Source organism: Panthera onca, chromosome A3 (genome assembly GCF_046562875.1).
Source record: "Panthera onca isolate mPanOnc1 chromosome A3, mPanOnc1 haplotype 2, whole genome shotgun sequence".
Taxonomy (NCBI): domain Eukaryota; kingdom Metazoa; phylum Chordata; class Mammalia; order Carnivora; family Felidae; genus Panthera; species Panthera onca.
The window spans coordinates 133,719,016-133,745,638 of NC_138341.1; the positions used below are offsets into that span (position 1 = coordinate 133,719,016).

A 26,623-nucleotide genomic window follows, 5' to 3' on the forward strand; every position below is an offset into this window, starting at 1 on the left:
TCGACAAGCATTGTGAGATCAAGGGCCAGTTACACACACCTGTCTCTAACGTTCTGCGTAGTCTCCTGAGTAAGGCTTTTTTTTAATTAAAAAACTTTTTTTAATTTTTTAAATGTGTATTTATTTTCGAGACAGAAAGAGAGAGAGAGAGAGAGAGAGAGAGAGAGCAGGAGTGGTGGAGAGGCAGAGAGAAGGGGAGACACAGAATCCAAAGCAGGCTCCAGGCTCTGAGCTGTCAGCACAGAGCTCTACCCGGGGCTCAAACTCATGAACTGTGAGATTATGCCCTGAGCCGAAACCAAGAGTGGGACACTTAACCCACTGAGCCACCCAGGTGCCTCTAGATAATGCATTTTAACGTGCATCAGAAAAAACTAAGAGGGGCGCCTGGGTGGCTCAGTCGGTTAAGCATCTGACTTTGGCTCAGGTCATGATCTCATGGTCCGTGAGTTCGAGCCCCGCATCAGGCTCTGTGCTGACAGCTCAGAGCCTGGAACCTGCTTCAGATTCTGTCTCCCCCTCTCTCCCTCTGCCCCTGCCCTGCTCGTGCTCTGTCTCTCTCTGACTCAAAAATAAACATTTTCAAAAATTGAAAAAGAAAAACTAAGATTTGTTCATTGAACGTAATTCTATAGGTAATATTGCTTAGGGAGAGTTGTTTTTAATTGGCTTAATTTAACACGTGACTTGAGTAAAAATCTGTACTGGTGGCCCACGGATATGATGTGCTGTGAATAGTCGCGAGGCCGAAGGAGTGCAGTCTTAGACGAAGCTTCCTCCTCATCCGAGGTCGTACAGTCGCTGGGGACCAATCGAACAACACAAAACACCTTTTGTATCTCCCCTGCCTTTCGTCTTTGTTTCCCTCCAAAAAAAGAGAGAAAGGAGGAGGAGAGGAAAGGAAGCTAAGAAGGAAAAGACCCTACCTGTGATGTTCTTGCCCCCGCCCTCCTTCCTGGGGTGAGAGAGAAGTATAAGGAAAGAAATCATGCAGGGGGCGAGGTGTTGCAGCCACTCGGGAACCCTGCACGGCCACCCCGCTTTCAGGTGAGGTTAGGGAGGCCCCGAGAAGTTCCTAGTTTCTCACTCTCCTCCATCGATGAACTTCTCACAAGCTGGGACTGAGCCTCAACCACTCCCAGAAGCTGCTTCCAACTTCTCCTTTTTCCGAACTAGGTATTGTAAACGATAAGTCAGGGACGCGGCTGGTCAGGAGCGAGCTTAGAGGTGGTGGAGGGGACGCGGCCAGGAATACAGATGCCGGATCTCCAGGGCACAACCAGCTGTAGAACGCAGTTTGGTACAACATGCACCTGTCTTGGGCCAGATCTCAATTACTACAAGGCTTGGTTGATCAAATGTTGCAGCATTTCAATCCTGAGCTTGGATCAAGGGAACCTCGTGCACCGCTCTCCCCAGCACACGTTATCAAACATACAGTAGGTGCTTAATAAAGAATCGTCTGGGCGCCTGGGTGGTTCAGTCAGTTGAGTGTCCAACTCTTTTTTTTTTTTAAGTTAATTTATTTATTTTGAGAGAGGGGGAGAGAGAGCGTGAGCCGAGGAGGGGCAGAGACACAGGGAGAGATTAAGAATCCATAGGGAGAGAATTAAGTTGAGCGTCCGACTTCATCTCAGGTCACGATCTCGTGGTCCGTGAGTTCGAGCCCCGCGTCGGGCTCTGTGCTGCCAGCTCAGAGCCTGGAGCCTGTTCCGGATTCTGTCTCTCCCTCTTTCTCTCTGCTCCTCCCCTGCTCACACTCTGTATCTCTCTCTCTCTCTCTCAAAAATAAACATTAAACACAAAACAAAAAAAAGAATCCCAAGCAGGCTCCGATGCAGGGCTCGATCTCACAAACTGCAAGACCATGACCCGAGCTGAAATCAAAATCCAGATCTTAACTGACCGAGCCACCCAGGCACCCTCCAACTCTTGATTTTGACTCAGGTCATGATCTCATGGTCATGAGATCGAGCCCCACATCAGGCTCTGAGCTGAGTGTGGAGCCTGCTTGAGATTCTCTTTCTGTCTCTCTCTCCCTCTGCCCCTTTCTTCAGCTCACATGGCCTCTCTCTCTCTAAAATAAAGTAAAATATACCTTAAAAAATAATGATAATTGTCAAATTAATAAAGCACTAACAGTGAGTTCTAATAAGGTTCCCATGAATAGGGGAAGTTGACTCAAACATGTTGATCTGGCCAAGACCCAAACCTATTGGAAAACCACGGTATTCAGACATCAGGGAAGAAAACATTTCACTTCCACCGAGTGGCTTTGGAATTTTTTTCTGGCCACAATCGCTTCCTCAAAGTCTCATTATTGGGCGATGTACGGAAGTCCTGTAATGAGTGGCTTCTTCATCTGAACCATCAGGAAGAATTCGAAGCTGGAGGGGTCAGAGTTCGACATGTCTACAGAGAAATCGCTTATACCTTTGTGCTTGTTCACAGACACCGCCGTCATCCCCGGCCACCGGGCCATTTTCATGGGCCTTAGGAAGACAAGGAATCATTCTTTAAGTTTTTCTTTTTCGCTCGTATATCTTCTCATGTCCAAGTTCACCAGGGTTATTCCCTTCTTTGTCCCCGGTGCCTATAGATACACCCACCATAGTGGCTATTTGCACCCAGAAGGATGGGAGGGAACCAGGGAGCAGATCAAGGGAATGCGTTGGGTGGCCGGCCCCATCCGCACCCAGGGCTGTCGGGTCCAGCCCAGATCTGCTCGCAGGAACAGCTGTGAAAAGAGCACTATTCACGCCCAAGTGTTTTAGACCCACACCTGTTGGCACTCCGGCACAAACTGCTACGGAAGACCCTCCCTTCCCAAGCGGCTTCTGCCGGTGTTTTCCAGGACACGGAATGGTCACCTTTAAACATAATCTCCTTAAAGGATCAAGATGAGAGTGAATGTGAGTATCTGAGTTTCTCTCTGCTGGCCTCCATTTCTTTGCAACTCTAACCGTGCGAAGGGGGCCGTGACGTGTTATTTCAAATGTTCCCCCCAAGTCAGGGAAGCCCGGAAGGATGGTCCTCCGATAGCTGTCGCACAGGTGGGACTAACTGAAAGGTGCTCTGTGTCCCGTGTTTTGAAACCAAAAAGAGAGAATTTACATTTTGTTTAAAAAGCTGTATTCTGCTCAGTTAATTTTTTTAAGCTTCCGTGTTCCTCTAAATATAAAGGTAATGGGGGGGGGGTGGGGAGAAGCGCGTTTCGGTATCTCGCATTCAGTTAAATGACCTCGGATCCCTTTCTCCACATCCTGGAGCCTCTTCATTCGAGAACTTGTCCACTTGTACAGAGGGGTTGCTGGGGCCGAAGCTCGCTGATTTCCCTGGCCTCCCCGGCAGACAACAGCAGCTTCTCCTCAGCCTTCTCTCCTTTACCCACTTGGCTAAGTCTTTAAAAACCAGCTCCAAGAGAATCAACCCTTCCTTATGTCGCAGGATGATGCAAGAAATCACTCAGCTGTCACTTCATTAAAAAAAAAAACAAGCAAACAAAAAAAGCCCGAATATTTCCGAGACCGGAATGCAGATGACTGAACCAGAGCTGTCTCAGGCTCTATGATACCACAAATGAATTCTCTCACTACATTAGGCATGACAAGTGGAAGGATATTAACTGGGCGCCGTTGCAAATCTCAGGGCAAGTTCTGATTACGAAATGCACCATCTTGCTATCTTCCGTGACTCTTAGTTCCCTAAACCTGGCGGAACTGTACTTGGAAACGTAAACGTTGCTGTGGAAAGCTATTGAAATCCACGAGGGAAGACAAAAGTTAAGGCAACAGCCTCTTTCTTGGACAATTGTTTCAAAGAGGGATTCTTTTTTTTTTTTAAGTCCATTTATTTATTTTGAGAGGGGGAGAGAGAGAGCACAAGCAGGGGAGGGGCAGAGAGAGAGGGCAAGGGGGAGAGAGAATCCCAAGCAGGCTCTTGGTTTACAAAATTCTAACTGTACCGAGGGGCGTGGGTTGCAAGCATGTTTTCCTTTAATCCCAAACCTCTATAATTTCCTGGGCTCTGGTTCCTCTGACCAGAGGGAAAGCCCCAACCAACAACTTATGTCATCTTCCAGAAAGATGCTATCCTTACAACAGCATAAATGGGGACATACCATATGCACAGTTGGTCATCCTGATTAAATTAATACTGAATTTTGGAGATTGTTCCATTTCAACTCACATACACTCTACCTCATTATTTTTAATAGCTGTAGAGTATTCCGTTATAAAAGTATATCATTATGTACCAGTAATGACAGTCAAGCTATTTCCTAAATTTTTTTTTAAGTTTATTTATTTATCTTGAGAGACAGAGGGTGAGCAGGGGATGGGCAGAGAGAGAGAGAGAGGGAGAAAGAGAATCCCAAGCAGGCTCCATGCTGTCAGCATGGAGCCTGACGCAGGGCTCGATCCCACAAACCGTGAGATCATGACCTGAGCGGAAATCAAGAGTCGGACGCTTAACCGACTGAGCCACCCAGGTGCCCCTAAGCTATTTTCTGAATTCTTAAGGCAGGACCTAATTCTGATAAATGGCCACACAACTTACACAACTGAGTTAAAATGTAGTTATCAGCTTACCATTCCTGTCCCCAGGGCACACTCTGTTATTCGCTGCTCTGTGAAAATGCACATGCCAACTGGTGGAGTCGGTACCAAGCTCTGCGATTTGTGGGCCAAAAAGGCAGACTCCAGGGTCAAAACTGCCTGTGTTCCATTCTTGGTTCTGTTCCTTGGCCTCTGAGCAACCTTACGCTACTCAATCACCCTCTCTGTGCCTTAATTTTCCCATCTCTCCAACACTAATCACGCTAACTGCTTCATGGGACGGTGAATATCAAGGGAGATCATCAAGGCTAATTACTTATCGCAGCGCCTGGCGCAGATGTTGAAAAAGTGTCGGCTACCCCATCTATGAGCCATTGGCTAAGTCGTAAACTATGACAGTAACAAGATGCCTGGCTCAATATGCGTCCAGAAGATTAAAGGGGAGGGGGTGCCTGGGTGGCTCGGTCGGTTTAGCGGTTAAGCATCCGACTTCGACCCAGGTCATGATCTCGTGGTCCTCAAGTTCAGGCCCCGGGTCGGGCTCTGTGCTGACAGCCCAGAACCTGGAGTCTGTTTCGGATTCTGTGTCTTCCTCTCTCCCTGCCTCTCCCCTGCTCGCACTTTGTCTCCTTCGAAAATAAATAAACATTAAAAAAGAAGAAGAAGATTAAAGGGGAATTTTTTCTTTGATCAATTACAGGAAATTACTATTAGCTGACACGCCATGTGTAAGAAGAAGGCTGCATTGTTGTGTAGGGTTTGCAAACTGGGAATCCTTTCCAGACCATCTCTGCTGTAACTCCTTACGAGCCTGTCTACCCTCTCTCCTCTTTCCAGAGGTTACCTCACAGAATGCTGTCGCCCATCAACACCTCTCACAGGAGTATCATGAAGATACTTTGTTTCTTCCTCAGGATTGTCCTTCTTCCTCTGTCTTTCTTCCCTTTTTGGACAGTGTGGGTGGGAAAATGGAGGTGGTAAGGGGATTTTGCTTACGCTCTTGGAAACTTTTTTTTTTTTTTTTTAACATAAGTGCTTTTAAAAATGATGGAAAATAAACAGGCACAAACCAACCCACAGCCCGGGTTCTCTCTGCTTTGATCTCTCCAAGCCTGTCTGTGTAGTTACATAGTGTGAAACACTTCCGGTTCATCCAAGGAGAGACGGTTGTCTCTAACGAGGATCAAAGCGCTTTGCTCTGCTCTGGGTCTACGTCTGAGTTTCCGAGTCTGGGCTCAGCTGCGCTGTAGAGATATACAAGAGAAACTTTCACTGATGTGAAAGTCAAAGCTCCCACACCCAGGGAAAGCCTTTGTGAACTTCAGGGATTCATACTTTCCATATGTCAAAAGCTTTGAAATGTATACACTGTATGCTTTTTTTAAAGAGATTGTGGTTTATGTGTTACTATGCTCTCCGGATCCTCAGAGGGGAAGTAGGAACAATTCTGCCACCTTCTCCTAAAGAATTCTTGGAAACAAGTCATAGAACCTATGAGACAGAAGCCGAAATGCTACATGTGGACATTTTTCAAAGAAGGATTTTAGTAGAAGACAGGTGCCCATCTTACGAGCAATGAGGTTCTATGACATTGTAAGAGCAGGGGTCCAACCGTCACTCGCTGCTCAGGGTTCCTGCCTCATGTACCGTCTCGATCGTTGTCTGGGGCACTCACTTATTTATTGCTTCCTGCTGTGAGCTGGTGACCTTGTGGTACGATTTACGTTCCCAAGGGAATGATCATATGCCGGCTACTTTGAAAGAAACCATCTCGGGGTCTCTTGTATCCCCGGCTGCGAACCTTTTAATTTTAGGAATACAGGAGTCCAGAGGGTGGGGATGGCAATTGTATCAGCCGTGATGCTGATCTGACCCTCGTGAGGGGGGTGGGGAGGAGGAGGCAAGCAGGAAAGGGCAGAGAGACAAGAGTCTCAAGTTGCGAGCAGGTGGCTATTAGTCTTGGCTATAACATAACCGGGCAGGGTGGGGGGCAGGGGTGATCAGGGCAGATCACCTGTTAAGAGGAGCCCTGCGCCGAGTCAAAATGCGCTAGCCTCCTGCCCTTTAACTTTGGCTTCGCAAAGGAAAACAGTGTGGGGCCTCTAAGACCCCAGCAGCGGGCTGGACTCAGCCCCAGAGCGTGTCATGTGGCCCAAGAAGTTATATTCTAAAATCTGTGTGAGCGTGCCAGTCTCCAGCACTCGGCCTGCCTCACTCACACCCACTCCTGCGATCATGCGAGCCTGCTGCAGCCTACAGACGTCTTTCAAGCAGCTTCTTCTGAAAGTACATGCGTGTAGACTTTAGCGGATCAGAGCAAGAGGTTGACTTGGCTTTGGAGAGGCCATTCGGGCTCAGGAGTCAGGCACACTTGAGTTTGACTCCCCTCTGCCACCGCGGGCTGCTGGGTGACCTGAGGCGGGTCATGTGATCTCTCCCGGGCTCAGGCACACGCCGCTCTGAAATGAGGTAAACCCGCAGACAGCATCTCCCAGGGTCCCCCGTCCTGCCCTAGCGCTCCGAGTTTCTGCCGCTTCGCTCTTCCAAGCGAACTAAAGAAAATAAAAAAACGGAGAGCAGAGCAGAAAGGCAAGCCGGGCTCTTGCAGGGTCTCAAGCTGTGTCCGCCTTCCTGGTCCAGAGAGTGATGAGCGGTGAAGAAGCATGGAAATGAAGCTTCGGCAGGTGGCATCTCTGTAGGCTCGTCTCAACCGGTTCCGCTTAGACTGGTTGCTGCTGCTGCTGCCTCTCTGTGCCGCTGCAGAAGACAGAAAGTACACGCACCAACTGTCTCCATCTGCTTCTCATTTCCCCCGGCCCAGACTGCGTCCCTCCTCCCTTCTCCGGCACTTGTGATCCTGCCCGGTTTTCAAGACTCGCCTCAAAGACCGCCTGCCATCCTTCACTACCTCCTCCCTACAGCTATCCTAAATCCAGCCCGCCCCCCATCTCCCACCCGGACTGGGTGACTGGCTTCGATGAGGCTCTTTGGCCTCCCCGTAGCCCCCCACCAATCCCTTTCACCCAGCTAGCCGATATACAGGCAGCAGCCAGTAGGGAATCAAGCCCCACATCCCTTGTTTACTTCTCTCCAGCCAGTTCATCTTTCAGTTCCTCTGGCCCACCACACACACACACACACACACACACACACACACACTCCGTCACTCCAGCCCTCACACATTTCTCTTCCCCTGCCTCGATGATCGTCCCCCCCGTCGAGATCTGACTAACTCCTACTCACCCCCAGAGCACGCCCCCACTTTCTCCCTACCCCAATAATATTTCTCACCACTTCCTGTATTTTCCATCATTGCCCTTAAGAGAAGTAGAAACCCTATATTGATTTCTGTGAAAATCTGATGGGAGTTGATCTCCTCTGCTGCAACATGCGTTGGCGTAAGATCAGGCTCTGCTCTGTTTCCAGCAGAGCCCTGGGCGTATAGTAAATGCTTAACACAATCTTCGCGAACAAATGCACGAATGCCTGAACGAACAACGTCCCAGATTTCTCCAGTTGTAGCTAACTACTCTCCCAGCTCATTGCCGATTCAACATAGATTAACACATTGCATCTGGCAGCCGTGTGAAGGTCTCCCAGAAAGGGAATCGTATTCTCTGCCTTTTTGTTTGTTTCTTTTTTTTTTTTAATTTTTTTTTTAACGTTTATTTATTTTTGAGACAGAGAGAGACAGAGCATGAATGGGGGAGGGTCAGAGAGAGAGAGGGAGACACAGAATCTGAAACAGGCTCCAGGCTCTGAGCTGTCAGCACAGAGCCCGACGCAGGGCTTGAACTCACGAACCGCGAGATCATGACCTGAGCCGAAGTCGGCCGCTTAACCGACTGAGCCCCCCAGGCGCCCCATTTTGTTTCTTTCTCTCAAGTGCACGTTCATTTTCCTTGCCCCTCTTCCAGCTGCCGCACGAAGAAGGGCATTTGAGGGAAATGCCCCTTTTGGAGACTAGTTAGCACCGTTTCTTCCGTGACTCGCAGGATCCGACTCCCAGCGTGCCCACAGGGAACAAAAATATAAACATATGTCCTCCTTCATGTCTTAAATATCTACGCAAACGTTTCCAAATTCACACCCTATTTAAAAGACACCCTGTGAGTGGCCTCAGAGATGATCGCGTTGGTTGTTGGGTTGCCTTCTCGGAGCTGACGGTTGTTTCCATGCCTTGTCCGTAAAGAGCTTGGCACGGCACCAGGAACACAGGTGTGGGACAGGTGTTTGTTGCTATTTCTTCCTCTCACCCCACTGCCAGCCTGCCCGAACGAAGTCCGGCTTGCCCTGTCTGGACTCCTTCTTCAGAGTGCCTACAACATCAGCGTCTCAGTCGTGCGTGGGTGCGGAGAAGGAGGCTAGCCTTCCATGGGTGGTCAGGGATGCCTCGGCAGGAGGTGACTTTTGAGCGGAGGCCTGAAGGAGGAGCCAGTCATGCAAAGATCTGGCGGAAGAGTGTTCTGGGCAGGAGGCATAGCAAGGGCAAAGGTCCTGAGGTGGACGTAAGCTTAGTGCATCTGGGAGAAGAAACCAACGTGGCCGAAGGAAAATTAATGGGTGGAGAGGGGGGCTGGGGGGGGCGATCAGGCAGAGAGTGTAGATTTTGCTCCAACTGTATGTCTAAGCAATTGGAGGTTTTTAAACCAGAAACCAACATGATCTGATTTGTGTATGTAAATATTTATGCATATGGATGTCTGGAGAATGGATTGTAAGGGGAATGCGCAATAGTAGATGTGAGGAGAGCAGTTAGAAGCTAAGTGACCTTAAACAAGTCATTTCACCCCCCTGAGCCTCGGTTTCCTCCTCTGTAAAATGAGGACAAGAAAAGCCACCTCTGAGGCTTCTAAGATTTCAGTGATATGACTGCAGTTCCCCCAACACAGAATAAGGCCCCATTCAATATAGTCCACGGTTTTCTTTTTTTAAAAATGTTTATTTTTGAGAGAGAGAGAGAACCCACAAGCGGGGGGAGGGGGTGCAGAAAGAGAGAGGAGCGAAGGATCCAAAGTCAGCTCCCCACCGTCAGCACAGAGCCCGATGCGGAGCTTGAACTTGGGAACCTTGAGGTCATGATCTGAGCTAAAGTCAGACACTTAACCGACTGAGCCTCCCAGGCGCCCCGATATAGTCTACTGTTTTCTAGGTGAAGAAAGACCCCCCCAAGGTTCCTCTCTGGTGTTTAATTCTTCCTCTGGAACAGAAACTTTGATACGCTTTGTTATTCAAACTCTGAGACATCAGTGGATTGCATGAGGTGTCCAGAGACATCCTTGCCAATTGTAATGAAATCTCGTGCAGAAGGGCATCGTGTGACAGCAGCACACGTAGGATTTTCCTCTGCTGGGAGGTTACATCCTGTAAGGTACGCGCGTTTGCAGACAGCAGACTGGAAGCATGAAGTAAACCTTGTCTCCGGAATTAGACCGGGGCTGTCCATCGTGGACCGCCGTGGGTGCCCGTGGGTGGGTGATCATACAAGCCCACTGTGCTCTGGAAGATAATCCACTGCCTTTCACAATAGGCAAGTGCATCATCCACGCTGGTGCCAGTCGGGACACTCCCCGGCAGCTGCCCAAACGCAGCAACTGCTCCGTCTGGACATACACACGATCTTCTTTCCAGACACACGCGAGCACATCTCAGACGACCAGCTTTCTCTTTTCCGGACGCATCAAGCGGGTTTCATGAGATTGTGATGATGGGTTAGAGACTGTGTTGTTGTTGTTGTTGTTGTTGCCAGTGTGGACAGTTGAAGTATAATTTTCAGGAAGGTAAAATCATGACCCTCATGCAAACATAAAACGAACTCCTGTCAAAGGTTTCATTAAACGGATTAATGAATGAGAGAACCACTAGAATGTGAAAACTAGGTCAAAGAGCATTTGAGAATCTAGGTATTTGTAGGCAATTTAGTAAAGGAATATTAAGGGGTGCCTGGGTGGCTCGGTTGAGTGTCCAATCTCGGCTCCGGTCGTGATCTCATGGTTCGTGAGTTCGAGCCCCGCGTCAGGCTCTCTGCTGTCCCTGCGGAGCCCGCTCCGGGTCCTCTGTCGCCCTCTCTCTTTGCCCCTCCCCGGCACGCGCTCTCTCTCTCTCTCTTTCAAAAACAAATAAACACTTTTTAAAAGATAAAGGAATACTAAGAAGGGATTGCAGGGCTCCTTCTAAATCCGGTGAAAGTCTGACAAGGTATTACACCGCTAACTTTCAAGTTCTTTTCTTACCATACAGAGATGATTCGCCTCTTTAGGAAAAAAATCTACAAAGTAGCACGGAGCTTCACTCAATCCTGGCCCTTAATCCATCCTCTTTATGAGGCTCTAAAATTGTTCCCTCTAAATGCTTCATCTCTGCCAGCTTCTCCGAGCTGAGCACCCACATTCACTGGAAATGCACTTAGAACACATTTGCGGGACAGGAATTGAGTGTGCAGATTAGCAAGGTCCTGCAGCCCATTTTCTGGACATCTCAGTGGTCGTTTTCACCGAAAGCCGCCTGAGGGGCTGGGCAGAGAGTCACGGAGAGCATCCTTTTTGACCCTAGTCTAGACAGAAACAGGGACTCTCATCTTGGTGCTGTCTCTCTATCTCCCGAAGACTTGAACACAGGTACATTACGCTACTCTTCCTTATCTACCCACTAACTCAACAAGCAGACGATGAGCACCTACCAGGTGCCAGAAGCCGGGGATGCGGCAAGAGCCAGGGAGATGTGCTCTCTTGGAGCCTGTGCCCGGACACAGACGCCAAATAGATGATCACCGATTTAATGAATTACATGTGAAGGTCGTCAGTACGGACCTGGAAACGCATTGAGCGAAAAAAAAAAAAAAAAATGGAGAGAACTAGGTGGGTCTGGGAGAGTCTGAGTGTGAAGAAATCCTTCGGCGAGGAAGAGACGTCTAAGACGCGTCTAGAAAGATGAGCGGGTCTCAGTGGGCACAAAGCTGCTGACTATTTGGGGTGGAGGGTGTAGCCTGTGTGAAGGACTCAGGCCCCACAAAGGGCGGGGTGTGTGGGGCGATGAGGAACTGATACCCTGAGCCTTGGAAATGTAGGCGAGAGTGGAATTGTGTAGGGCCCTGAGGGTTTGGGCAGAGTTGGGGCTACAGGGGAGCCCCAGGAGGCTCACAGAGCGGACCATCCCATGATCAAAACTGGTATCCCCGAACTCAAGCACGGGGAACAGTGCTGTACCTCGTGAACATTGAGCCAAGGTTGGCCGCGCTTGGGAAGGAATAAGTGACCGGCTAAGGGGACACTGCGTGGGTCTCACCCCCAGAAGGCAAGCGGTGTTTATTAGCCCTAACTGGGCTCTCTGCTTTTCAGTGTCACCCCGTAAACTCACTCTGCCTCCAACCAGTGGGATTTGCACCATCCCTCTCAGGTGAGCGTTTCGGTTCACCACGGATGGGAGAGGAGATGCCCACGGGCAGGGATGCCCTTCACAACACACATGCCCATAACGCTGTGGAACCGTGTTCCCTCTTTTAAAAATGAGTTGGAGGGGCGCCTGGGTGGCTTAGTCTGTTAAACATCTGACTTCGGCTCAGGGCATGATCTCGTGGTTTGTGAGTTCCAGCCCTGCGTCAGGCTCTGTACTGATGGCTCGGAGCCTGGAGCCTGCTTTAGATTCTGTGTCTCCCTCTCTCTCTGCCCCTCCCCTGTTCGCGCTCTGTCTCTGCCTCTCAAAAATGAATAAACATTTGCAAATTTTTTTAATTAAAAAAAAATAAGTTGGAGCACCTGGGTAGGCTCAGTTGGTTGAGCGTCCCACCTCGGCGCAGGTCATGATCTCACAGTTCCTGAGTTCGAGCCCCTCGTTGGGCTCTCTGCTGTCAGTGTAGAACCCGCTTCAGATCTTCTGTCCCCCTCTCTTTCTACCCCTTCCCTGCTTGTGCTCTCTCTCTCTCTCTCTCTCTCTCTCTCTCTCTCAAAGACAATACATCTTTGAAAAATAAATTTTAAATGAAATGAGTTAATGGTGGAGTGTAGCAGGGAGGTGACCCCTTCCCAAGTTATCCACTCACAGGGGCATGAAGGCTGAAGCCAATTCTATAGTTTTCAGTAGTCTGGGCATTTCCAAGAATGTGTTACAAAAACATTTCAAGTTTCCATGACAAAGATTTTAAAACAAACACAGCATCGAACAAAGAGCTCATGTGCAGGTCATGGGGTGTGAGGAAATGGGCAGTCTCACACCGGGGGTGGGGGGGGGGTCGGGGGGAGTAAAAATGGGTCAGCCATGCCTGAGGGCAGTGAGGGAAGGAGGAGCCCCAATGACCGCCCTGCCAACTTCCCACCTAGAAATTTCTCTGGGGAAATAAATAAGGAGGGTTGCAGATATTTAGCTACGAAGATGATCATCTTAGCGTTGTCATAGCTAAAAACTGGAATTAGCTAAAATGTCCCAGAACCTGAGGGGAAGGCATGATTCGTCCTTACAAGGGAAAACAGGACTGCTATTTAGAAGGATACTGAACAGGGGCGCCTGGGTGGCTCAGTCAGTTGAGCGTCCAGCTTCAGCTCAGGTCATGATCTCACAGTATGTGGGTTCGAGCCCCACGTCAGGCTCTGTGCTGACAGCTCAGAGCCTGGAGCCTGCTTCAGATTCTGGGTCCCCCTCCCCTGCTTGTGCCCTCTTTCTCTCTCTCTCTCATATAAATAAGCATTAAAGATAGATAGATAGATAGATAGATAGATACTGAAGAAAGTAATTTATTAACACAAAGATGTTCATAATCTATTATTAGTGGGAAAAACAGATTGTAGCATACGATCCCGTTAAGTTTTAAAAATGTAACTGACTTGGGGGGCCTGGGTGGCTCAGTTGGCTAAGCATCTGACTTTGGCTCAGGTCATGATTTCACAGTTTGTGGGTTCGAGCCCCACATCAGGCTCTGTGCCGACGGCTCAGAGCCTGGAGCCTGCTTCAGATTCTGTGTCTCCCTCTCTCTCTGACCTTCCCCTGTTCTGTCTCTATCTGTCAAAAATAAACATTAAAAAAATTTAAAAAAAATTTTTTTAATGTTTATTTATTTTTGACAGAGAGAGAGAGAGAGAAAGAGAGCGAGCATGAGCGGGGGAGGGGCAGAGAGAGAGGCTCAACGCGGGGCTCGAACTCACAGACCGTGAGATCATGACCTGAGCCAAAGTCGGACCCTCAACCGACTGAGCCACCCAGGCGCCCCTAAAAAATTTTTTTAATTCAACTGACATGTGATGCTTGGAGGACTCAGTCAATTGAGCATCCGACTCTTGATTCTGGTTCAGGTTATGATCTCACAATTGTGGGATCAAGCCCCCCACATTGGACTCCAGGCTGGGTATGGAGCCTACCTGAGATTCTCTCTCTCTCTCTCTCTCTCTCTCTCTCTCCCCCCTTCTCTCTCTGCCCCTCTGTCATGTACTTTCTAAATTAATTAATTAGAGGAAATACGACTGACTCTAGGTGCATATATATGAACAAATGTGCACAAGACGTCAGGTCATGAACCAAAGAAGTGACAGTGGTTACCTGTGGCAGCCATTTCTGTTCCCTTCTATTTGCGTATCACTATTTTATACCCCCTCTGTAATGAATTTTTATTTCTTTGCAGTAAGAAGAAAGTTCCATGCACAAAAATTGTTCGTAATCCCCTAGGATCTCAATCGCAGGAGATTTCACGTGGGACTTCTCAGTGCCTGTTTGTCTGCATTGTACTTACTGCTTCTCAGATGCATACACGTGTCACAGTGTTTCTCTAAATCCATACTGACCTGACTGTGTGTTTAAGGTGATGCTTTTTAGCAGTTGGACATCCAATTCCATTTTTGTAACAGAAAAACTTTATGCAAAAAAAAAAAAAAAAAAAAGGCCACACTTCTTCACAAACATAATGGTATCGTTGGTCATTTTTGCTTTGTTTTATTTGTAAATTGCATGTACTAGGAGCTAACAAGCATCAAAAGTATAATTAACTAAATTTAATTGAAGAAAGAAAAAAGCACCTGGAAGGATAAATACTTAAAATGGTATGAAAAGTTACCTCTGAGTGGCGGGATTATGGGTAATTTTCACAGATTTCTTTTTTTCTTCTCTGTATTTCCCAATTTCTCTGTGTTAAGTGTGCACTAATATAGGAACAGGTGATTCCATTAAGCCCCACAGAAACAAGTCGCCTTCATTTAATTCGGCAGAAAGTTCAAATAAGAAGGAGGTTTGCTTACCCATTGCTGCCATTGCTACGAGGTGATTTTCCTTTGAGGGTCAGGGGGCAAACAGAAAGAGCATGAGTTCTGAGAATTAGGGAGACTGGGTTTTGATCCTGGCTGCGTGACCACAGATAGACCGGTCCTTAACCGCTGTGTCTCTGCTTCCTCACTCACCAATCAGTGAACATTTGCCGAGCATCTCCTATGCACCTGAGTGTGTGCTCGATGCTGGGGACAGAGCAGCAAATAGGTGAGCTATGGTCCCGGTAGTCACAAAACTTCCAGTCCAATCCAGGAGAAAGAGAATAAGGACCAGACAGAGGGCGCTGTTATCGCTAGGACAGTAACCGCCAACCTCTACAGAGCGCCAACTGACTGCCAGGCACTGTTCAGTGAGCTTTGCGTACATAACAACCCATTGAATTCTTACCCCTACCCCGGGAGATATTAACATTTGTCCCATTTTACAGACCAGGAAACTGAGGCCCAGAGAGAGTAGCGAATTTGCTCCAAGGCACACAGCTAAGAAGTGGCAGGGTCAGGATTTCCACTCAGCTATGTGTTGGCTGCACTCACGCACAAAGGTCATGGCCGTCACGAATTAAAACAGTGGCTGTTGGTGGGAATGCAAACTGGTGCAGCCGCTCTGGAAAACAGTGTGGAGGTTCCTCAAAAAATTAAAACTAGATCTACCCTATGACCCAGCAATAGCACTGCTAGGAATTTACCCAAGGGATACAGGAGTGCTGACGCATAGGGGCACTTGTACCCCAATGTTTATAGCAGCACTCTCAACAATGGCCGAATTATGGAAGGACCCTAAATGTCCATCAACTGATGAATGGATAAAGAAGTGGTGGTTTATATACACAATGGAATACTACTTGGCAATGAGAAAGAATGAAATATGGCCTTTTGCAGCAATGTGGATGGAACTGGAGAATGTTATGCTAAGTGAAATAAGCCATACAGAGAAAGACAGATGCCATATGTTTTCACTCTTATGTGGATCCTGAGAAACTTAACAGAAGACCATGGGGGAGGGGGGGGGGGGAAAGAGGTTAGAGTGGGAGAGAGCCAAAGCATAAGAGACTCTTAAAAACTGAGAACAAACTGAGGGTTGATGGGGGGTGGGAGGGAGGGGAAAGTGGGTGATGGGCATCGAGGAGGGCACCTGTTGGGATGAGCACTGGGTGTTGTATGGAAACCAATTTGGCAATAAATTTCATATATTAAAAAAAACAACAACAAAAACCCAAATTAAAACAGTGCGATGAGAGTACGTTTGGGACACTCCACAAGTTAGACTTCCCCGAGGATATGACCTTTCACCGGACCCCCAAAGGGGAGGCAGGACTAAATCAGGCAGAGAGCAGGGCCGAGAGCCTGTGGGGTGGTGGAAACCCACGAATGCGCCCTCGTGTTTCTCAGCCGGCGGTGTGGGTAGAATGGTTTTCGGCCACAGAAATGACGATGAATTCTTTCTCCTCCTGCCCCCAGACCCTCCTGGCCAGAGCACTCTATGACAACCACCCAGACTCCTTCTACGAGCTGGCTTTCTGCAGAGGAGACATCTTGACCATTCTAGAACAGAATGTGCCAGAAAGCGAGGGCTGGTGGAAGTGTCTGCTCCACGGGCGGCAAGGTCTGGCCCCTGCCAACCGCCTCCAACTGCTCCCTGAGGTCCCCGCAGACAGGCCCTGCCCCCCCTCCCTGAGAGGCCCGGGGGAAGCCCTCACCAGCTCCAAGGAGACCTACCAGGTGCCCACCCTGCTCAAGCCCCCGACTCCAGGCCCCGTCTACGAGCACATGAAGAGCTGGGTGGAGGGGCCCCCACCCATCACTGCCCAAGTCTACGAACTCCCTGCCCCGCCCTCCAGAACCGGAATCATCTGTGAAAAGACCCTAAGCTTTCCGCAACAGGTATGCGTGTTTCCAAGTAAAACAGGTGGGGCAAAGGGTGTGTAAACTCAGGCAGGGGCTTCCTTCTGCCTTGAGTTCTTGGCGTCCTTCAGGAGATTAAATGTGCAAAGTGGGGACCTAAACCAGGCGTGATCCGGTGAACTTGTATTTGGCCCCCACTTCAGTTAGCACTGATATTCTCGACACCCCGGTGATTCCCTCGCTCTCCAAGACATCCATGCTTTACAGGAAATCAAATGTTGAGTGCACCCGCTCACAAAAGTATTATGGATTTTCCCGGCACTAGGATGGGTTCAGGGGCGAGAAATTACTCAACAGGCTTAACATCTACACTCCCTTCAACCAAGAAACTTGACTCCCAGAATTGCTACAGAACTACACAAGAAGGCAAAGCTATATCTGGATGAGGAGGCCATGACCATTGTAACATTTTTTGTTATAGGGAAGAATCAAAGATGCCTAAACGTTTGTCGATGGGGAGATTGGATGGGGAGATTGGTTACATAAGTTTTGGCATACCTCTGCAACATATTAGGCATGTGCGAAAAACAGATGGAATCGTTCTTGGAGGCAAAAAAGAGCCATTTAAACAAAAATCAACCAAAAACCAAAACGACCCGTGTGTATGTATGTGTGCATGCTCACACATTGAAAGACCACACACCGGGGCGCCTGGGTGGCTCAGTGGTTAAGCATCCCATTTCAGCTCAGGTCATGATGTCACGGTTTGTGAGTTCGAGCCCCACATCAGGCTCTGTGCTGACAGCTCAGAGCCTGAGGCCTGCTTTGGACTCTGTGTCTCCCTTTCTCTCTGCCCCTCCCCTGCTCACGCTGTGTCTCTCTCTCCTTCAAAAATAAATTTAAAATATTTTAAAAGAGAAAAGAAAGAAAGAAAGAAAGAAAGAAAGAAAGAAAGAAAGAAAACACACACCAACAGTGGTTCCTCTTTGGAAGTGGAATTGGTTAAGGAGAAAGTGAAAGAAGGCGTCCAGCAGGGACCTTTATTTCATTCACTCCTGTGTCCCCAGCACCTGGGACTGTGACTCCCATAGGTTGGTACTCAGTAAATATACAATGAGCAGAGAGATCAGAAAATGGATTTGTGTGTTATATATGGCCTGTATGACAACTGCGATTTTAAAAAATAGCACTTAAAAAACAGAGGAAAAGAAGCATTAGGTAAATGCAGAATAAAAACTTTTTTTAAGAAGGAAAGCAATTTAAAAATCTTTTTAATGTTTATTTTTGAGAGAGGGAGAGACAGAGTGTGAGTGGGAGGGGCAGAGAGAGAGACGGAGACAGAATCTTAGGCTCCAGGCTCTGAGCCATCAGCACAGAGCCCGATGCGGGGCTCGAACCCGCGAACTATGAGATCATGACCTGAGCCGAGGTCGGACGCTTAAGCGACTGAGCCACCCAGGCTCCCCGGAATGAAAGCAATTTAGAGAAGAAAGGAGAAAAACAGCGTATCGTTTCCCCCCAGGCCCAGGCCTTGATGAGGGGCTAGGCGTGCAGAACACATCTGCACGGTCTTCAGCCACTGTGGGCGTTTCCCGCATTGTACGCTTTGCTCTCGGCTCAAAGGACACTTCCCACCTGGCCAGAGCTCTGGGCAGGGGTCCTGGCTAAGTGTGTGTCCAGGAAGGACTCTCCCCCTGGTGTGCGTGCTGGGGGCCCTGGGAAGTTTCCACTAACCACCCAGGCCTCCTCCACACCACTTCCAATGACCTCTTCAAACGGAAAGGTGTTGGTTTCTTAAAATATTTTGAGTAGCTCAGATGTTCTAACCCCCCGGGCTGCCAGGCAGAGGACCAGACAGCCTTTACACGGAACAGCTGCCACCCAGGGGCGCTGGCTCCAAACCCCAGAAGGACGCTGCTCGAACCTACTGTGACAGCCCCTTTCTCTGGAACAGCTGGTCCACGTCGAAGCCTGGCATGTTCAGCTGCTGTCTGAGCAGCTGACTCAGAGCAGGGCCACGGTGTTGTTCCTCCGAGAACGAGTGGCCTTTGCCGAAGGCAAAGTTTGATTGGAGTCCCCCCCCTCCCCCCGTAAAAGACAAACAGGTGCGATGACTGTTGTTGACCAGGTACCCCGAGTGCCCGAGCCAGTCCAGGCTCCTCCAAGTTCAACGTTTGTTACGTGAATGAAGAGACCGGGGACAACATGGCACCTCATGACCGTGGACGTAACTTCTAGACTGGCGCTGTGATAAACAGAAAAGGGTCAGAGGCTTGTCCTTACCATGAAGCGTGTCCGTGATTGGAGCCCTCGCTCGTGTGAGGCTGTGGCCGTTGACAGAAACCACAGCCACCAAAGGGGAATTCAGAAACCCGGGGCCCTTGGCCACTCGAGCAGGCTTTCTTAAGGTGGCCCCAGTAAAGCACCTGGGGAACTTTCCTGCCTTTTTCTCCTGCTTAAGTTGGAGAATCAGCAGTCCGGAGTCACCTGGCTGGGTCACCGGGCTTCTGGGGCAGCCACGGCCGTGCTGGGAGAGTGGACACGTCCCAACACCCTGTTTACCTGTCTGGCCCTGCCGTGTCTCAGTTCTCCTCGAGTTGTGCCTTCTGGTGATTCTAAGTAATTCCACTGTCTCTTCTGCTACGAGAAGGAAGGAGCTAGAAGAAATGGATGAAAACCAGTTGGGAATCTTCTGATCCGTGGAAAAGGCAGACCTCTCTGCGCCGCTCATGTAATAACCTGGGAGTTAGCCTGACTCCGCGGCGGCCGGGGAAATGCATTCTGGGTGGAGCACTGGTTTATAGAATTAGGCAGGTCCAGCCGCTAGCTGGGAGCTGTTTTCCCACGGGCTGGGAACTGGCAGGTGGCCCACCTCACAGACTCCCCTCATCCCTGTGCCAACTGTCCCTAGGTGAAGCTTGGCCAAAAGTCAAAAACCAAGAAGGTGAAAATAGGTCACCTTTCTCAAGTCCACTGATCCAGGACCCTACATGTCAGAATCAGACATCTCTATGTCTGGGAGAGACCTCTGTGGATCTGGGGAACAACTCTTCATTTTACAGATGAGAACGTTAGTTTCCAGGGAGGTGAAATGGCCCAGCCAGGGTCCCAGGGTGTCGAATACCAGAGACTGAAGCTTCCTCGTGCCCGTGTGGGGCTGACTCTGCCCCTAGACTTTGAACGCCCTTGCTCTCCGTTTTCCTGACTCTGTGGCTGACACTGGTCTTTGCAGTTAGGTTGTATTTTATTTTTTTAGTTTATTTATTTATTTTTGAGAGAGAGAGAGCGCGCGCGAGGCAAAAGAATGATTGGGGGAAGGGCAGAGACACAGGGGAACCGAGGATCCGAAGCAGGGTCCGTGCAGACAGCAAAAAGCCGGATGGGGAGCTCAAACTCACAAACCGTGAGACCGTGACCTGAGCGAAAGTCAGACGCTTAACCGACTGAACCACCCAGGTGCCCCCGCAATTAGCTTTTTATTGAGATTAATCTACAGATCCTCAGGGTACCTCTTAGTCACTAGTATCCATATCAAGAAATAGAACAAAACTAGCACCTTATGAGCCCCCCTCCCACCTTCTCTGAGTCACTTCCTCCAGGGTAACCACTATCTTGAGCTTTGTTTTACTTTTTATTCCAACTTCCTTAATATAATATACTAGCCCGACTTTTTTTTTTTTTTTTAATCACCATACAAAAAACACATCTGATGTTGGTTTGAATTCAGAAAGGGGAATCTTTCACATTTCAAGTGAAAAGGGTCCAACTTCCTGGTGGGATCACTCTCAGACCCACTAGTTCCCGAACTGGAGTTTCCATCTGTCCCCCCAAACCTTTCGAAACCATATTTCTCAAACATGTTCCTTAATTGATTGCCATCTTGAACCCATGTTTTCCAAGAAACACGGGCGTTTGTGAACCAGGTTCCTCTACCTGAAACTCTACATATGCAGGAAAATCCCTTTGTCCTCTGCAGGTGGTCTTCAAGGCATGTGTGACCCACAGAGGCAGCTACAAAAATAAAATGGGGCTTGGGGCCACAGGGAGTAGTAGGAAATGGAAGTGCATTTGGAAAAGCTCTGTGGTAGGGGAGAGCTTGGGGTGTTAGAATAAGTGGGAGCAGGAGGAAGAAAGAGTGGAGGTGATGGCGGATGGCATGGCTGGGGACACACCACGCGTGGTCCCTGGGGTTGGATGGGGCAGGCCTGTGGGATATGGGATTGAACCCAGACTGCGGTGGAGAACCACCGTCCTAAACCAATCAGCCTGAGACTGACAGGGACAAAGTCAGGTTCATTGCCCACCGGAGAGAGAGGGGTCACGTCGCATAGGGACCTCGGGGCATCTCACAAACAGAAGAAGGTAGCATACGTCGTGATGAGGTTGGGGAAGGTGGGGTTTAGCGTAAACAAAGCCTGTCTTGATAGGCTCTAAGCAAAACAGGGCAGTGTCTCAAGGGTCGGCATCGGCCCAGACTGCAAAGCTGATGCAGGCTGCTCCTTCCTTGGGGACCGCCAGGTTGAGGTGGATGTGGGACACCTGCTACCCGCCGTCTGAAGCTCTGTGTTGGGGATGAAAAGCCAGCCTGCCTCGCGGACGGGAGTAGGATGTTTCCTTCTCGCTGATAGAGCTTCAGGCCATAATGCTCCCGGGAGCCCAGGACTTTAGAGAACCAGGTTTCTCTGTAAGAAATAGTCATCACTCAGAAGGACGTTATTTTGACACTGGGCAGCTGAGTGCGTCCGGGGGAGACAGGTTTGTCCTGTCTGCTTTGCAGTTGCTTTATCTGAGTCTGTTATTCGGCCTGATGAGTGGGGGCCCCACTGTCTACTACCTACTGTCTCAAGCTGTACACATTCTTTCGCCCAAAACAAGCAGGTCGATTAGGAAATACGAGCACTCACTTCATGCCGGGCACAGAGCTGGGTCACCCCCCTGAACAAAGGGACCCCGATCTAGTCCTTTCCAGCCTGAATTGCCCTCCCGGTCTCCACACCTTCAGGTCCTAACCATCCACTCGATCCAATCCGGAAAGCCCCCCGCAGTGACAGGTTCCTGGCTGCCAGATGGGAAATGCAGTCGGCCTCTGACAGACTCTGTGGACTTGACCTTTTGCTCTCCTCAAGGCCCTGTCTCGCTTTCCAGCCTGTGTCCTGGCTCCGTCCATACTTTATTTCCTCCTTTAGACCTTGACCCTGGCAGACGGCACCCGCCCCCCTGGAAAATCACCCCTTCCGGCGCCCCTCCCGGAGACACTCTTGTTTGAGAGGGCTGACATGGGGCCCCCGCAAATGTTTTATTTTAAAGTTTGTCAGGTGATTGGTTCTCTGGCCGGGTTTGGAAGCTGTCGCCCAGGAGCAGCTAGCCGGGTACCCGGTCTAGAGTGGACATTCACTGCAATCCAGTGACTCCAAGGCTGAGGCCACCATTGGTCTGGTCACCTCCCAAGGCCCCATCAGCCCTCAGCTGGAGCGACAAGTCCCGCGACCCGCCCCTGCCCCTTCCACACCCCCGATAGTCCCTTCACTTTACACCCTTAGAGCCTCTCTGCCTGCCTGGCTCACAGCTACATCCTCAGCATCATCGGGTGAACACATTAGTAACCTCGGGTTCGAATCACAGCCTCAGATCCCGAGCGAACTCAGAATCGTCTGGAGGCTGGCTGGTGCTGCATATCCCCACACTCCCCGGGAGCACTCGGAGACCCAGATTCAGGGCCCAGGACTCCCCGGGGGCACTCGGAGACCCAGATTCAGGGCCCAGGACTCTGCATTCTAAGCTGCTCCCTGCTGAGGCTGAGGGCAGGCAGAAGACTGCCCTCCACCACGGGACCCGCCCCTCTTATGTCCTGGGTCCCCCCCACCCCCGCCGTCTGAGCAAAGGGCCGCACATTATGGGTGCAGGGAGAACACCTCCACGCTGCGGGGGTGCCTTCGCCGTGTGAGGGTGACACGGAGCATGAGCTGTGGACACCACAGTGACGTTTCCTTCCCACGACTCTTCTTTTTCTCCCCAAGGCCCTCTTCACGATTCCCAGACCCGCTCGGGCCTCGCTGCCTGCTCAGCCTTCCCAGGTGTATGACGTGCCGACCCAGAGCCGGGCCCCCCCGGTGCTGAAGGTGAGTCTCAGCCGTGGCCCTGCCCCACACGTGAGGCTCTCCGCGCCACCCAGATGGCTCCCCCGCATCCCTGCAGGCACTGCCCGCCTCTCCCACACCCGTTTTTGAACATCTCCCACCTGCAGGTTCCGAGGTGGGCCAGTGATCACCGGCTCGGGGACAAAGTCTCCTCCCTGGGCTCTGGGACAGGCCGGTTGCCTCCAGCCTCAGCCTCCCGAGATGCTCCCCCCCCACCCCCCCACTTCTGGTCTGGCTCTTGCTCAGGTTCAGGTGTGACCCACATCTGGCCCTTGGATGAATACACTTGATCCCTTTGCCGTGACAGGTGCCAGGAGCACAGGCAGGGCCACGTGGGACAAGGAGGCGCTGGCCTTGGGCACAGAAGTCTTAAATAAAGACACATGCAGGACTCATCTCCCTCACCTCACCCTCACCCCGGCCCTCTCCACCCTGTTTGTTTGTTTGTTTAATGTTTATTTATTTTTGAGAGAGACAGAGCATGAGCAGGGGAGGGGCAGAGAGAGAGGGAGACACAGAATCCGAAGCAGCTCCAGGCTCCGAGCTGTCAGCACAGAGCCCGACTCGGGGCTCAAACCCAAGGACCGTGAGATCGTGACCTGAGCCAAAGTCGGATGCCTCAGCATCCACCCAGGTGCCCCACGAAGTCCCAATTTCCTTGATTCCTTTTAAAGTCAACCCTAAGGCTGACTTACAGAACTAAATGAGCCACTGTTTTTAACTCAGGCCAACTGCGTTTCGTTCTCTCTCTAGTTTGCCCCCATCTTCAGTCGAGAAGGCGAGCTTTTTAAAGCACAGGTCCATTGTTGAAAACATAACCACGTAAGCTTCCGCCTTGCAAGCGTCATGACCGGAAGCCCCAAAATTTTCAGTGGTTTGCATTTTCATTTGGAAAAAACACTAGAGTGGGCAGAGTCTGCGATGTGCGTCCATCGGGAGGGAAAAATCCAAGCTATCCTTTTCGGTCTCTCCCCAGGAGCCAGAGAAGCAGCAGTTATATGATGTACCCGCCAGCCCCCAAAAGGCGGGACTTGGTCCCTTGGCCAGCCAACCAAGTGTGAGTATGATGAGACGCAGAGATTTGCTGCTAGGAAAATGTGAGCCTCCTCCCGGACGTCTTATCAGCGTGGTCCAAAGTAGGGATACAAATGCCTCACAGCAGAACTTATTTCATTTGGAAACCCGATGGCAGTGATGTTCAGGAACAGGGTGGGCGATGTGGTTTGGGTGAGTCCTCTAGCTTCTCCATGCCTCGGTTTCTTATGACGGACTAATTGTGAGAATTGAGAAATTCCTGCAGAGGACCTGCTACAGTGCTTGGCGAAGCTGAGATCCACAGAGCAAAAGCCCAGTGGATCTCAGTTAAACGCTTATTATTCTATACCTCACAGATGTGTGAAAGTAGGTTTTTACTTATTGGAGAGACGCCTTAATTTGAAAATCTGGAACCCGTGTTCATCGTTGAATTCTGTCCCATGTATACGATGCATATGCCTGTACCCAAGGTTATCAGGGAAGGCCTTACAAAAGAGGGGACATCCCCACAGGGTCGTGAGGGTTGCATAGGAGTTTGTTAGGTAGAAAGGAAAGGGTGGGGAGGGCTTTTAGAACAGAAGGGCTGGTTTGGGCAAAATGAAATACAGTGGGCTCAGGGAGTACTCAGGGAGTTCAGGGGACAGTAAACAGCCTGGGCGACTGGACCCATAAGGAAGGTGGTGGCAGGAGTGGTGTGGAGGCCTGAAGGTGGGTGCAACCAGACTGTGAAGGGCCTTGAGCAAAAACAGCAATGGGGAGCCGCTGAAGAAGCTGGAGTAGGGGAGTGACAATCAGATTTTTAAGAAGCACAGTACCTGGCCTTTAGGAGGCCCTCAGCCTAACACACGTTCGTCAAAGGAGTGGCTCACACCCTCTCTTTATCGCTACTAAGCTGGGCAATTTTGTTTGGTTCTTCACAGGGGCAGGGTGCTCCCCTGACGTCAGCGATCGCCTTGAGGCAAGGCGGCTACAACACGTTACCGAGCCCTCAGAAATCTGAGTGGATTTATGACACGCCGGTATCTCCAGAAAAAGCTAGTACGAGAAACGCATCTCTAAGCAGCTTTGCAGAAGGATCGGGGCCCCACACTCCCCCCAGTACATGCTGCTCCCCCCAGTATATGTCCAGCCTCCACTGTCCTCCAAATAGCAGAGCAAGGTCCCTCGATCCATACCTGCACAAAAATGTGCCCATGCAGAAAAAACTCAGCCTTCCAGAAATTCCTACGTATAAATTTCTGGCCTCGAGGGACACGTTCCCCTTGGACGAAGGCGTCGGCTACAAGGTTCCTTCCAGCTTTCTGATTCCCCGAGCGGAACAGCAGAACACCAAGCCAAACATTTACGACATCCCTAAAGCGACGCCGAGAGGCCCTCAGGCCCAGCACGAGCTGGGGGGTGCCGACGGGGCTCCAGAGAACGTCACGGACCGTGGCTCCTCGTGGCTCTCGGGACGGCCACCATCGCTGTCTCCGGAACCGGACAGCCTGTCCGTTTCCAGCTCCGACAGCCGAGCCAGCATTGTCTCCTGCTCCTCCACGGCCACGGACTCTTCGTCCAGCTCCTGCGCGGAGGAGGCAGGGAAGGAGCTCTGCTTGGACCTGGACTGGGCCCGAGAGACAGCAGCGTCTCTGCAGCACAAGGTGGCCGGCTCTGTCGCAAGCCTGATGCTCTTTGTCAGCAGGAGGTGGAGGTTCAGAGACTATCTGGAGGCCAACGTCAGTGCCATCCGCAGGGCCGCCGACCACGTGGAGGAATCTTTGAGGGCTTTCCTGGATTTTGCCCGCACGGTCCGTGGGCCCGCCTGCAACCTCAGTGACACTCACCTTCAGGCCAGAATTAGGGACCAGCTGCAGACGATCTCCAACTCCTACCAGATCCTGCTCGGAACGAAGGAGAGCCTGGATAGCTGCGATTGGTCCCTGGAAGTCCTCGTGACGGACGAAGCCCAAAACAGCCCGGACGACCTCGAGAGATTTGTCACGGTGGCGCGGATGGTTCCGGAAGACGTCAAGAGGTTTGCCTCCATGGTCATTGCCAACGGGAAGCTCCTTTTCAAGCAGAACTGTGAAAAGGGAGACACCTTGCAAGTGACCCCAGACGCACAATTCCGGTTTGCCGAATGCATCCAGCTTCCCCGAAGAGAAATGGAATTGTACCAAAGAAGTGCTCCTTTTGATAAACAGAAGGAGAGGGAGCACTCCCCTGAAATACTAAAGAAAAACGGGACGAGTATCTGTGAACAGGTGAGTTTCGAGTGGTATAACACAAAGAGCCCTTCAAATTTTATCTGGAGACGTCGCCCATCAGTTAGATGCTGAGAATCCTTCAGTAATTGTTAGAAACAGTTCAATAACTGAATATCGAATGATGATAATCTTTCGATAATTTCTGAGAGACACTGGTTCCATTTTCCAGAAGATGAAATTCATGGAAGTGCTGTTCTAGATGAAATCTTATTAAGAAGTAAGATAGGCATTTGAACATTCAGGCAGATAGGACGTCTTCTGGAAACGTGGTATCTTGGGGTTTATCTCTAACACTAGGGTTACAAAGGCCTTTGAAACCCTTTTGAAATCTGTTCTTTGAGCACATTTTTTAAGCTCACCGCTGAGTTTCCTTGCATTTTTGAAAGTCGTAGATTTAGTCATTGTCTCTGTGTTTCTTAGAAACAGAACAGGAAGTGTAAACACTCTTCCAAATCGTGTGTGTTCTTAGCAGCCTCCAGCCTTCATTTACTGTTAGCAATACTTGGCTGCGTGAATTCAGACACGATAGAAAAAGAGCCTTTGGTTCGAGCATTGCGAAT

General features: G+C 50.1%; 1 protein-coding gene across 1 annotated transcript in view; it reads left to right on the top strand.

Annotated features, from left to right (window-relative positions):
• The window catches only part of CASS4 (Cas scaffold protein family member 4), a 38,617-nt gene that overhangs the window by 7,515 nt on the left and 4,479 nt on the right, over nt 1-26,623 (top strand). Inside the window, exons 2-5 of the mRNA XM_060620839.3 lie at nt 16,259-16,681; nt 22,660-22,761; nt 23,756-23,836; nt 24,735-26,060. Of these exons, the coding sequence (XP_060476822.1) occupies nt 16,259-16,681; nt 22,660-22,761; nt 23,756-23,836; nt 24,735-26,060 (1,932 nt within the window). The remainder of the gene's footprint in view (nt 1-16,258; nt 16,682-22,659; nt 22,762-23,755; nt 23,837-24,734; nt 26,061-26,623) is intronic.